The sequence below is a fragment of the Hypoxylon fragiforme genome (assembly GCF_022984875.1).
Source record: "Hypoxylon fragiforme strain CBS 206.31 chromosome Unknown GGS25scaffold_8, whole genome shotgun sequence".
NCBI classification, from domain to species: domain Eukaryota; kingdom Fungi; phylum Ascomycota; class Sordariomycetes; order Xylariales; family Hypoxylaceae; genus Hypoxylon; species Hypoxylon fragiforme.
The window spans coordinates 2290989-2303936 of NW_026054763.1; the positions used below are offsets into that span (position 1 = coordinate 2290989).

Here is a 12948-nt window from a genome sequence, read left to right on the forward strand (position 1 = left end):
CGAAAAGGAGATGAAATTATTAGTTCGTTGGTCGGTAAGCTTACTGCCTATGTTAGGATGTACCTATGCAAGAGGGCGCGTATTTCATTGGAGCCTCATCTCAAATCCTATAGAGTAACCTTGCAACCATACGGTCACATCCGCTTCAACCAATACCAAGGTGAAGATCGGCACCATCACGATCTGACGAAGAATACCCATCTCATGTGTCATGGATTAGAATGTTGGCTAAACTGGCAGCGTTTGTTACACAGCTGTGCGTGACACTTATGAATACCACCAACATAACGAGTTGGAAATAACGCCACGGTATCTAATTAAGTACTCATTTTATTGCAAGGCCTTTTCGTCGTTCCATGCTGGTAGCATATTCGTCTTTCCACTCGCAATTCCCATCAGATTGATAACCTTAGGGAGAAGAAATCACATTGGCATCGAATATCTAATACGCATCACGCTTGCTAAGTATTCACGAGGAAATAGTATGCCGAGAAAATATGATCAGCCACTCCTCGATCACGATGTCGACGATGAAAACTTAGAAAACTCCATCTTGGTTAATTCAGGCAATAGAAATCGATTTCTAATGGCTTCGCTTTTCTCGAACGCTCTTTTATTATTTACTTGCGGTCTTCTAGGTGGGGCTGTATTTTTTCTCTCAAGTCCAAAATATAATCAACAAAGCTTGTCGAGTAGCCAGATCGTTGAGCCTTACTGCAAGTCCAATCTACTTGAGACCTGACTGTCTTGATTTTGCTAATGCTTCCCAAGCCCCCGCCAATACTTTCATAGAGTATGAATACCGTCGGATGATAACGAACGATACTAGATTTACAGGATATCCTGGACCGGAGTGGGAGAACTCCATGCATAGGCTATTGACAGGCAAGCTTTCCCCATCCCTCGATAATTTGAAAGTAATCTAAAACGGGTTATGCTAGGGACCCTTATACGGATCTCAGACGATGAGCTAAAGCTACTCAACACCGAATCAATACCATTTGAAGGCGGTGGATATGCCGCAGGACTTGGAGTTGCACATAATCTTCACTGCATAGTAAGTCAACGGCTCCGTGATTGTTTCCCGAATGTAAAATTCTCATTGATTCTCAAATAGAAACAAATTAAGAAGTTCCTATATGGTGAACATTTCTACGCCGGGCTGGACCCAAACGGCGAGGAATACAAATACCTTCAAGAACATGCTGGTTAGCAACCACCCCAATACTTGGTCCTTTCCATCATTTTTGACCTAAAGATGCTAACTCGCTGTAATGTCCATATGATTAGATCATTGTCTGGACTACTTGCGTCAGAGCATTATGTGCCACTTGGATTTTACCTTGTATACGCTGTATTGGGATAAGGAGACACGAGATAAACCAGTGCATCACGAACCAGGAATACAGAAATGTGTAAGCTGGGACAAGCTGCACGCTTGGATGCTGGAAAGGCAAGCGAATACAGATATGTTAGTGGGACCATGAGATCGGTTACAATAGATTCTAGACTTGAAATTAGATAAAGCCATTTTAGCAAAAGCTATCCCATCGGGCAACGTCAGCGTCGTCTGTATTACATGGATGCTAACTCGATCCAAATCCCAATTTGATTTGCGTGCTTTGCTTTCCATCCTGCCCAGCCTTGCCACGTCACTCATGTACACACACCAAGACAGAGATAACCCAGCCACTTATGCAATGTCGTTCAATATAACGAGAGAAGGTCAAGGTCGTGAACCCCCAAAACTTACCCTAACGCAACAGGAGGGGTAAGACATTGACGATAATGCCTTGCCATCATTGCTACCAAACTACATAATTTGGTAGCTTTCTCTCTTTGTTTTTTATTTCCATTGTCTCTCCGGGGTACAGGTTGAATGACACCACACTGCTGTCTCTATCTTGCACAACGTCCGTTTGAGCCAACCCTATTTGATTATGCTGCAATCCTTTGATTCTGTTGCAACCCCCATCGGAGAGCAGCCGTAGTAGACCCATATTACTGTCATCAGTCGTCAAATACACCAACCAACAACCAACCAACAACCTCTTCGATTGACACAAGATCTCGACTGAAATCCAGTTCCTGTAGATGCTCAAGCGCAGAAACTTGAAGCTACTATCACAGAACCACCTCACATCAGCAACTTACTACAAAAGAAGATGGCTTCAGTTAATGAAGAAGAGAAAATGCCATTCCTAGCAAGTGAAGGTAACTTTGACCAACAAGCAGTGCGTTCTAAAAGGCGCCCATTTTTGTTAAACAGCAATGTCAAGTTGCAGAGCATTATCCTCGTCCTTCATTTGCTCTTACTTGTTTCCAACATAGTCCTTCTCATCTCCAATGCCGCATACCTAAGGACTCATGGCGACGATACCCTGGGTAAACCCGTGTCCAAAGAAATGCTGTGTAAGTGCTGTTAGAAGTTAATTATAAGCGAGTAGGTTGTAGTGACTAACAAAGACACAAGCACCCGCGGAGTCGGCTCTACAATATATCACCATTGAAGAGCATCATTACGAACACAGTTCGTCTGTGTACACTGGGGAACCCCGTCTCGAACTTGACCAGGCCTGGTCAGACTTATTGAGATGTAAGTATGCTATCCTCATCTTCATAATGACGGGAAATGCCAATAGTTAACCGTTCACAATAGCGACAAACATTAGAGTTACCGAAGAAGAAATGCTCAAAATGAACAAAACATCACTGAAACTACTAGATGGTAGTGGCTATGTCGGATACCTTGAGGCTCTACATATGCTGCATTGCGTGGTATGTGACTCCCAATTCTGATACTACCTACCTACCTAGGTACATACCTAGGTAAGCTACATACACATGCTAAATCCAGACAGAAAAGAATCTACCAATCGTATCACCCGGAACACTACCCAGAGCAAGTACGAGCCGGTCGTTTGGATAAAACTCACCTGTGTATGTATTTCTAAGCTCTAATCAGACCTGCCTCAATCTGTGACGTACTGCTGATCACGAAATCTAGATCATTGCTTGGATGTCATCCGCGAGGGAATAATGTGCAATGCAGACGTGACCATGAACACGTTTGCCTGGGAGACTCCCCGCAAGGCCAAAGCGGGAAGAGGAGGGCTTCGAAAATGCACCGACTGGGATAGCCTTCAGGCGTGGGCCTATGATAGAGAAATCGCGGTGAATGACATGGAAACGTTTGTTTCTACAATGGTAGTGCCATTTGGCGAGATTGGAAGCATTGGCCCAGTGGAGCTACTGTAGAAGACACAGGCTCAGAGGGGTGAACGTGATGAGAGGCATTAGAGTATCTTACGTTTTACACCCTCTTCCATTCTTCGGTCGTTACGAGTTTGATACTTACTTACTTAGTAACTGGAACACGCCTCATTTGACCAAGAGGCATGACATTGAAAGGGGCATGTGTCGCGGCGCCGCCATCCCATAATTTTTCACTTTCTTTTCAACCACCACGCAAGCTACACAACAATGGCGAAGGTCTTATCTTATAAGAGATGGAACTAGATATCCACTGGTTCAATACCTGGGCCACTATCTAGTAGGGCCAGTCAGGCATCAGCAGAAACAGATTCAATACACTTACCACACCTTTGACACAGCTTCTTATTTCCGGCGCCACCACTTGCAAAGACCCAATAATTTCTTTTCCATGTGAGACTACGTCCTCTATAGCACGGTTGCGAGACCTGATTGTTTACATGATTGATTATGTGATACCTACTTCTATTTATAACCCTCAATACACAGACAGACAGACAGACAAACTCAAGGTCGATCGATGTCCACAATGAGACCTATGAATACCATGTGTAGTAAAAATAATCAATTAGGCACTGGGGACATCTCTCGTGTGGGTACGCTAGACCGAACGGCTTTTCCGGCAAGTGTGTAGGCGGAGGAATATGAGGTCGCAGTCGACCCCTTGTACGCGCGAGGGCGGCGTTCCCATGTGGGTTGAAATTTCTTTCATTAAGTGAGAAGTACCTTTAGGTAGGTAGGCAGGGAATTATTATGTCCTTAATTACATTTATATCCAGCCGGTTTCCAAGAAACCTTCCTCCTAACTAGGCAGGTAGTAAATCGGCAGCAGTGAGATATTTCCTGCACTATATACAAATAGTGATATATATAAATGGCTGTCCAGTAAGTCGAATAGATATGTACCTATATATATATAGAGTGTGTATGTCCATAATTAAGATAGTATGTAAGATAGGTCCTAGTAGTAGAGACCGTATTTGGATGTCCTATTCAAGACGTTGACAAATTCCGTGGCGATGTACTCATCTGTAGGACGGGAATGTAAGTAATAAGCTAGGTAGACAAGCGTGGAAGGGGTGGAGAATGAATGAGATGGTTAGGACTTACGAGCTTTGGGCGACAAGTGAAGTTCGTCGAACCTATTTAAGACAAGCAGTGCGTTAGTTAAGTATCCCCTCGCAAGCAAGCACATGATCAAATGAAGTAAGATTGCATTGAAAGGCGAAAAAAGAAAAGCCGTACCATAAGAAACTCGACAACGGGTTTGACGAGAACGTGCAGTCCGTGTGTGCTATGTCCATGGGGTTGGCGCACTGCGCATAGTACCCGGTGGCATTCGCGGGCGCGTCCAGATACTTGTTGGGCGCGGCGTAGATGTCCTCGATGAGCTGGTGCGTGTCGAAGAGGCTGAACTCGGAGCCGGGCCACCGCCGCTGGACGTACTGCTGCAGCGGGACGCCGTACGCGAAGATCTTGTTGACCAGCGTCGTGTACTCCAGGATCTTCTGCTCGTACTCCGTCGTGTTGTGCGCCAGCTTGTCGGGCCAGCGGGGCACGTCGCCTGAGCCGCCGTGCTCCGGCGTCCGGTACAGCGGCGCCAGGTTCAGGGGCACTTCGGTGAAGAGCACGAACCTGCGCCCGCCCAGCTTGTAGATGAGGTCGAAGGTTGGCCACACGCACTCTATGAGATCGCTGATAGTGCTACCGGCAGGCTCTTGCGAATCTGTGAGGAACCCGCCGACGCCGAGATCGTTAGCGCCAATCCACAGAGTGTACACGGTATTGTCCGGCTGCCGGTTCTTGTACAACGTGTTATTGCCCGTGGCGGGATTGACGTAGGACGTGTCGGCCGCGAAAGCCTCCACCTCATACTCCTTGACGGAGGGCAGCGTGTCCGGAAAGATATCAGTGCATACAGCGCCGGTTACTAAGCAGCACCTAAATGTTAGTCCATAATCAATTTTACAAATTGGGTGTTATGCCGCGTCTGGTATCCCCTAAATAAATATGCAACCAGCTGAACCGAAGGCTCGGAGATAACTTCGTGACATTTGTTTATGGGGGTCTAACTTACCCGCATAATTAAACGTCGTGGCCCCAAGTTTCTTAGAGGCAAGTTGCGGCCAGCTTTTCCCGCCGCTCGCTGTCACGTTCGATTCCGGGATGTAAAGGCCCACGGGTGGTGCGGTGTTGTTGTGAGCGAAAAAGTAGGCCAATCGGCCTTCGTCCGAGTAGCTATCGCCGAAAACAATGAGATTATCTATCTTGGCGGGCCTGTAGCCGCAGCACCGACCGGTGATGCTGGCAAAAATCACCACGAGCAATGTCGGAAACCTCATTGCGAAATTGAGTTGACAATGGGGTGAGAGAGCGTCCAAGAGTCGAGAAAGGGAATCAGGGAGTAGAAGTAGAACGTGTGGATATGTTCCCACGCCGCCAGCGCACGTTGATTATTATAGTAATCTATCATTTCGCGCGAAGGATTCAGGTTATTCAGCAGCCTGGGCTGAGAATCATTTCCCTTGTCTCCCAAGTTTCAACACTAGACGGATACGCCGCGGGAACCGACAACTCGGATTAGAATGTACGCAATGCCCGAAGCATTGTTTTCGCCATCATGCTGAAACAAAGACTGGGCTGGCTGCTTAACTTTCTTGCCAGTCTCGCCAGGGTTGGTAAGGGATATGTAAGGTAATCAATCGATGCAGTCTACCACGTGGTGGAAGTGGATGCAAGTAAGACAAAGCCTAGCGAATTGTATGGGACGAGCCAGTGCAGCCGTTCCCAAGTTGGACTCCTTCGCTCCGGCCTGGAGCCGTATTGCCATGTGGACTCTGCATATTGTTCCGACTACTATGATGACAACTTAGGTAGACGAAGGATTAGGTGGCGCCAGTGGGTTCGATTAGTTACCTTAACTTACCTAGCCTGTATTTGTCTTGTCGGTGATTGCGTAGATATTTTCACAAGTTCTTACATTCTAGAACTACTGTACGTGAACTAATTAGCTCTGCTTCCTTCGTCAGCTCGCTTGTTTCTCGTTCGCGCCTCGCTTCTCGCTCCCTTTTTACCAATGCAGTGTGCCAAAGTGATAACAGGACTGGGGGGTAACTGACTTGCCCCTTTGGGGCAGCTTCCTGTGACTTTGCACAATGCAACGCAACCCACCCTGGTCAAGCGGGTTGTTGGAGCGTTCTTTTTGTATTCGAATTATCGAGATCTAAATCAGAAGTATTGAAGAAGGGGAGCTGACACTCAGGAAGCTATCGAGGAATTATTCGAATAGGTACCTACCTTACCTATTAGAGACCGTTTTCCCTTTGGGATATCATGGTTTGGCAACAGCATAACAAAATGTGGATTTCTGTCAATACGCTTGTGTGATGTCTTGGTCCAGCCGTGAAATAGATGCCAACGCTTATTCATCATCTGAGGTTTGACTTTCTACATTGGTGGAAAATCATGGATGAGGCGTCGTAACGACGGTCAGTGAGAATCTTGCTTTTGAAGGATTGCGTTCATATACAGATACATACGTTGGACAGCGGACTTCCAAGCCTCTTAGCATCCTCGATTTCATATCCTGGCAGGGGGCGGGAGAGATTGAAGTGAGTCGTTTGGGCTCTCTCAAATCATATCCATTGCTAATCCTCTCGGAACTTGCACGGGTGTCATCGAAGGATTGTTATATGGCACGTTTTGAAGATGGAACTCGGTTTCCTGATAAAATGTCGAGTTATATATCTATGCATTGATGTTATTGATGTTACAGTATGTTACTTGATCCTACTGTTAGTTATATGTATAGTACTAGGTACTAGGTAGCACTGAGGGCCCTAGGGGCGGCTGTAAAGATCGGATTTAAGATACTACCCTAGGTACCAAGTACCCTAGGTAATGCCCCATTACGCCATGCTTCCAGAACAATAGTTATTGATGAATGAATCCAACATCAGCTGCTTAAGCTTTTCAGGTGCTGACGCTTGGGCCACTTGAGCAATATCACTCAGCTTGAAGTTAATAATACTATACTTAACTACTTCATTGCATGTGACTTTTCAACATGCAGTTCAAGACTCACAACATTGACTTCATCGTCGCATGACGCCAACTGCGATTCCAAAAATGCTAAGTTACTTCTCACCTTTTGAATCCCCCCCATTAGCGGCGGGTACTACACTCCTCATCGTAGCTGCCACTGTTCACTTAGCTCGGCGAATTATCAAGACCAGATCTCCAAGGCGACATAGAAGCATTCGACCAAGCGAGGAACGTGTTCTGATCATCGGTGCATCAAGTGGCCTTGGGCGTGCTATCGCGAAGAAATATGCGACCCGAAGTGCTAGGATATGCATTGTGGCTCGACGAGCTGAAGCACTATCCGTCCTGGCTAAGGAGTGCGGTGAGCAGCAGTGCATCTGGGAAGTGGCTGACTTCAGCAACGTTGAAGACATGGTGCGCGTGAGGGAAAGACTACGGGAGGAGTGGGGTGGTTTGGATACACTATACGTGTGCGCTGGTGTCTCTGCAGTGCAGCCTGTGATGAGCCTGGCTGGAATTGGACCTGGGAAGGATGAAGATGCGAGCGCTTCTGGCATTCAAAACGCCTTGGACATTACTGCGCGTGCAACCCAGGGAAATGTTTATGGGCCTCTCGTGGCAGCAGTGGCCTTTATCCCCATGTTGACGCGCACCTCAGCTGTGCCAGCAGTCTTACTGGTATCTTCGGTTGCGGCAGTGGTCCCGGCACCTACGCGTGCGCTGTACGCAGCTACTAAGGCTTCATCTCTTCTCCTGTTCCAGTCACTCGCGATCGAACATCCCAAGGTTGCCTTCTCGTTCGTTCTACCAGCGACTATCGAAGGTAACTTTCGCGCTTCGGCTGTGGATGCGGGCCCAGAAGCTAGAGAGGCAGAACCGAACCAACATGGGCTTAAATTGGACTATGTTGCAAATAGGTGCCTGGAGGCGGTGGATCGACAAGTGACTGGAAATGTGGTGGTGCCTTGGTTCCCATATGCTTTAGCGCATCACTTATACTATTTATGGCCGTCATTCATCGAGAGAAAGGCACGGAAGAAGTACAATTTTGGGCAGTACTAGTAATAATAGTAGTCAAACAAACGTGTGAATACATAACAGTCATTCAAAGTTTCCACCATGTCCCTGAATGTAGTGTCAAAAAAATCATGATGAAAAGAAATCAGCTACAAGATCCAGAATGGAAGGAATGGGGCTGATTGTAGAGAATATGTTAGTTATTTGATTGGATAACAATAGATTTATAGCGGGAAATAAGCTACTGCTAGTGACTCACTCTGTGCTAATAAAACAATTTTAAGGAACCCTGAGGGCAAACCAAACAATTTCATTGAGCCTAATGCACAGTAGGAAAAGAAAAAAAAGGAAGGTGCCCCACATTGGCAGAATTCCTGGCTGATTGTGCTCACCGCTTTCACATTATTTAAGCCTCTCTCCCCGACCAAAATCTTTACCTTTTTTCTTCTTCTTTTCTTCCCCATCTTAGTGCACGGGCTTTACGCGTCACAGTGAGGAGCAATCCGAGTGCGTGTTTTTGCTAGTTGAAAACTATACAATGACCACTCCATTTTGGCTTCGGCCGGGATGGGAATTTTTGGAACCCTACCTCCTTCGAGATTTTATCTTTTTTTCGTCACCGTCGGTCCCTGGAGGAACGAGGCGAGGAAGGAATGTTGTCAGCGTTGGATAGCGCATGCAAAGCCAAAGCTGGCTCGGAACTGAATTAGGAGCTTCTTTAATATTGACTATCACAAATTATCGACGTAGATATTTCGAAACGTTTCCCCTTGCAGTTATAATTGGTGTGGCATTTTGCTGTGTTTTGAACTTGGGATTCGCCGTTGATTGATACCGCACCTATTTGGTATCCCGAATCCCGATGCACTGAATGCCAACGAAGTCGTAGCTATGAATAAACCTACCTACCTACCTGGAAGTTTTCGCACTTCAGGTCTGCTAGCCGAATATGCAATTTAATCGCGGTCATTAACATAACGCGGCATGCTACCGCCTCCTACGTAAATTGGGCTAGGCTCTACAAAATCCAGTGATTTTACGCGTCGCAGCTGTACATATACCGCGACGCTGTGTAAAAGTGTCATTTGCTGAAAAGTCTCAGTTTAATCTGTTGGAAACCGTGGATTATAGACTTCATATCCCTCGTCTTCCGTGTCGCTTTCGGCATCTAGATCCCTTGGTATGGTCTTTTCTCCCTTGCTATAGTTATCGGTGCCAGCTTCTTTCGTCGTGGTAGTTTCGTCATCCGCGGATCCGCCGATCGGTGTGAAGGCACTCTTGAAGCCCGACTTCTTGAAACCTCCCCTTTTGAACCCGCCGCCGCCGCCGCCCGTGCTGGTAGGATTCGAATCACCGCCGAGCTTGATGCTGATAAGACCGTCCGCTTTGGCTTCGGCTTTCCTAGCTCGTGCTCCTGCCGTGGGGTCCTTGACCATTTGCTTCATGTCCTTCATGCGCTGGCGGTGGCTGTGGTCGTAGCTGCCCAAGTGGGCCTCGTAGTCGTTCATTCGCGAATAGCCTTTCGAGCAGAGGTCGCAGTAGAATGACTGTAGGGCGGCGCGCGCCGAGGAGGTCTGGGCCGGTGGTAGCGTCTGGTGTCTCTGTACCAATCCGAGGTGTTAGCTAATTGAATGCCTAGCATGGTGTATTGGACAGCACATAGATGATTACTTACTGGCGGCATGTTGGCTAGGTAGGCACCCAAGGTAAAGAGTATAATATGTAGTTTATTAGAATTGATCTTAGGTATAGTGAAAATGCCTAAGTGTAATGATCCATCTATTAGAATATCGACTAAGAAAAGCAAAACGCGAAATGAAGCAATTGTTGTAGAAGGGAAGTCACGAATGGAAAGCCGCAAGGTCACCGCGGGGTACAGTTAATTACCTACAAAATATTAAGCTTAACTTTTAGAAGCTTCCGGGCTTTGGCGTCAAAAGTTCTACTGACATCACCGCCTGCATACATTCGACCAATCTTTTTTTCCTCTTTCTTTTTTTTTCCATTTTTATTTATTTTCTAGACCAACACAACAATTCAGAATAATTCAAAACTTTTCGATTCCACTTCCCAGGTTTAAGAATAAATTCCCGAAATTTTAGTTTCAACCTATCACCCTGGAAAGCGCACAAGCAAAGGGCACATGGCGACCGACCCTCGTGCCATAAATCCGTGGGCATCGCAAATATCTCTGCTTCACCTGGATCCTCAACCCATCGGAGATAATGCCTCTATCTACGAAAAGGACCTTCCACCTCTTCCCGAGGAAGAATCACAATCCTCCAGTCGCATTATACGACCTCAATTGGGACATTCAACTTCTTTAGGCCTTAGTGGTGGTGGCCGTGGCCCAATATTTTATTGTAAGTGCGTGTGTGCGTGTGTGCGTGTGTGTGCAAGTTGTAGCTTGCAACCAATAGCATTACAGCTTTTACTAACCGAACTTTTTCTCTCTTTTCACAGTATCCCGAATCCAACGCTACTCATCCTACACATTTACTCTATTTGCTGGTCTTCATGTTGCAAATACCTCCTTATTTCCTCTCATATACCAATCCGTTCCCTACTCAGAACCTTTTCTTCTTATGGCACGTGAGGTCTACCAAACCCGCCTAACTGAACCTTTACTCGTTGCCCTTCCCGTCCTAGCTCATGTTACCGCTGGAGTTGCGATACGACTACTACGTCGACGTGAGAATCTGAAAAGATATGGCGGAGAGACCCCAGGAATGTGGGCATTGCACCATAAGAACTCGTCCTCATCACACAAGAGTGCCGTGAGGGTGTGGCCGCATGTAAGCAGAATCTCTCTGTCTGGGTATGCCTTCGTTGGGCTACTAGCTTCACATGTGGGTATAAACCGCGTCTTGCCTCTGGTGGTTGATGGCGACAGTTCCAATATTGGACTGCAGTTCGTGTCTCATGGTTTCGCCCGCCAACCCCTACCCCCCTGGATTGCCTACACCCTTCTTCTTTCAGTCGGCATAGGTCACATGGTTTGGGGTGCAGCCAAGTGGCTAGATCTCACTCCCCCAGCCAACTGGAAAAAGATAACTGTAGATAAGAAGCTGCGGAAGAGTCGGCGGCGTGCTTGGTGGGGAATCCAAACTGTTGCGGTGGCTATGACGGCACTCTGGGCTGCGGGTGGTTTGGGAATCGTAGCTAGAGCTGGGCCTGCTGAGGGTTGGCTTGCTACAGTTTACGATAATATTTATCTGTACATACGTCAGTAGACTGTGGCCCTGGGGATTATGTTCATAGCGCGGACAGGTGTCTTGCATACAGGATAGCATAGCATTGGCGACTGTCAAGATAAGAATTTCGAGAACTGAATATACACCACTTTAGCCCTAATGAATAACCTGGATAGCTACTAGCCAAAATTCACCATAGGTGCTTCGTTTAAGAAAGTACCTATTCACCTATCGAATACCTAGTAGATACCTAGATAGATACCTGAGGTATACCTAATGAGCCTCTATGTGAAGTCGTCCCTAACCACAAAAAGCCGCTGTCACCATGATTAACGTTAATCGAATAGGTACCTGATTTACTGGGTAACTTTTCATCCACTCTTCTCCTACATCATGCCGTCGTATACCTACATTTCTTCATCCTTTCTCGCCGGTAGCTATTTTGTTACCAACTTACGCCTTTAGTCTCCAAGCCAGGACAGCCAATGGCCCTCAATTTCTGACTTGCTTACTTGCTTCCTACCCATCCTATGAGCCGTATGTCTCTGACATTAAAAGGCCCTTATTGTGATTTTCTGGTATGACTAACGAGCATTTAGATAATAAAGAATTATAGCCATTGGAGTCAACATAATCAATATACCTACCTACTCAATAACGACCAGATTCATACGTGACTTAACCCAAGAAAGACCGCCGTGAAATCAAATAACCAACCACCCACCCTCTCCCCGTTCCTCAAAATAAAAGAAAAAAAAAAACAACAGAACGAAAATCAATCAAAAGATAGCCACCATGTGCCGCAACCTGAGCCTCTACACCTACTGCCCGCAGTGCAACAAGTTCCAGTCCAAGCGGACCGTCTGCCAGCGCACCTGCGCCGACGTCTTCAGCCAGGACAGCTGCCCCCGGGGCGTCATGTGGGAGACGCGCTCGCGCCCCGCCGACAAGAAGTGCAGGTGGTGCAATGCCCGGCACTGGTTCCGGCTGCGCCTGGAGCTGGCTAGCAAGGCGAAGCAAGCGTGGTGGCGTGAGTATAGGGGTTTGGCGTTGATGAGATGGGGTACTTTTCCTTGAGGCCGTAGCACCAAGTTACCTACCTAGGTAGGTACGTGAGGAGGGTGGGATGATACGCCAGAGTGACGAAGTGATCCAATGAGACTGATAATATGTGACTGTAAGGATGGCTTACGAAACGAAGAGAAGAGGGACCTGGACCTGGCATGGAACTCCCTCGCTATGGTCCGAAACACGCCTCAAACGAATCCCACGTGTGTCGCTCGTCAAGTTATACTAATATGTCTCTTGTCTGCGCTTCCTGGACCGATATTCCCCCATCAGCAACAGCAGCTGGGGGAGGATTCCTATGAGAAGCTCGATGTGAAGTAGTGGGAGGATCCAATGCATATCTCCAGACCCT

At 47.0% G+C, this 12948-nt stretch overlaps 7 protein-coding genes across 7 annotated transcripts; 5 read left to right on the top strand and 2 right to left on the bottom strand.

Moving 5' to 3' along the window:
• Positions 1–340: 340 nt before the first annotated feature.
• Positions 341–1595, top strand: GGS25DRAFT_504504 (uncharacterized protein). The gene is made up of 3 exons (XM_049262138.1): positions 341–885; positions 942–1057; positions 1118–1595. The coding sequence occupies exons 1-3, from the start codon at positions 810–812 to the stop codon at positions 1211–1213; spliced, it is 288 nt and encodes a 95-aa protein (XP_049114066.1). The 5' UTR covers positions 341–809; the 3' UTR covers positions 1214–1595.
• Positions 864–1595, top strand: GGS25DRAFT_504505 (uncharacterized protein). Its single transcript, XM_049262139.1, has one exon. The coding sequence runs from the start codon at positions 1323–1325 to the stop codon at positions 1485–1487; it is 165 nt and encodes a 54-aa protein (XP_049114067.1). The 5' UTR covers positions 864–1322; the 3' UTR covers positions 1488–1595.
• A 5-nt stretch (positions 1596–1600) lies between these two features.
• On the top strand, positions 1601–3687 carry GGS25DRAFT_504507 (uncharacterized protein). The gene is made up of 5 exons (XM_049262140.1): positions 1601–2412; positions 2474–2596; positions 2660–2778; positions 2862–2940; positions 3008–3687. Exons 1-5 carry the CDS (start codon positions 2166–2168, stop codon positions 3256–3258), a joined length of 819 nt encoding a protein of 272 aa, XP_049114068.1. The 5' UTR covers positions 1601–2165; the 3' UTR covers positions 3259–3687.
• A 276-nt stretch (positions 3688–3963) lies between these two features.
• Positions 3964–5796, bottom strand: GGS25DRAFT_424295 (carbohydrate esterase family 16 protein). The gene is made up of 4 exons (XM_049258596.1): positions 5351–5796; positions 4519–5203; positions 4384–4415; positions 3964–4302 (listed from the first exon to the last, which is right to left on the bottom strand). Exons 1-4 carry the CDS (start codon positions 5613–5615, stop codon positions 4235–4237), a joined length of 1050 nt encoding a protein of 349 aa, XP_049114069.1. The 5' UTR covers positions 5616–5796; the 3' UTR covers positions 3964–4234.
• A 1443-nt stretch (positions 5797–7239) lies between these two features.
• GGS25DRAFT_504515 (NAD(P)-binding protein) lies at positions 7240–8485 on the top strand. The gene has a single exon (XM_049262141.1). The coding sequence runs from the start codon at positions 7378–7380 to the stop codon at positions 8377–8379; it is 1002 nt and encodes a 333-aa protein (XP_049114070.1). The 5' UTR covers positions 7240–7377; the 3' UTR covers positions 8380–8485.
• A 321-nt stretch (positions 8486–8806) lies between these two features.
• On the bottom strand, positions 8807–10202 carry GGS25DRAFT_504516 (uncharacterized protein). Its single transcript, XM_049262142.1, has 2 exons — positions 10010–10202; positions 8807–9935 (listed from the first exon to the last, which is right to left on the bottom strand). Exons 1-2 carry the CDS (start codon positions 10016–10018, stop codon positions 9438–9440), a joined length of 507 nt encoding a protein of 168 aa, XP_049114071.1. The 5' UTR covers positions 10019–10202; the 3' UTR covers positions 8807–9437.
• A 24-nt stretch (positions 10203–10226) lies between these two features.
• Positions 10227–11719, top strand: GGS25DRAFT_504518 (DUF1691-domain-containing protein). The gene is made up of 2 exons (XM_049262143.1): positions 10227–10697; positions 10798–11719. The coding sequence occupies exons 1-2, from the start codon at positions 10478–10480 to the stop codon at positions 11565–11567; spliced, it is 990 nt and encodes a 329-aa protein (XP_049114072.1). The 5' UTR covers positions 10227–10477; the 3' UTR covers positions 11568–11719.
• The last annotated feature ends 1229 nt before the right edge of the window (positions 11720–12948 follow it).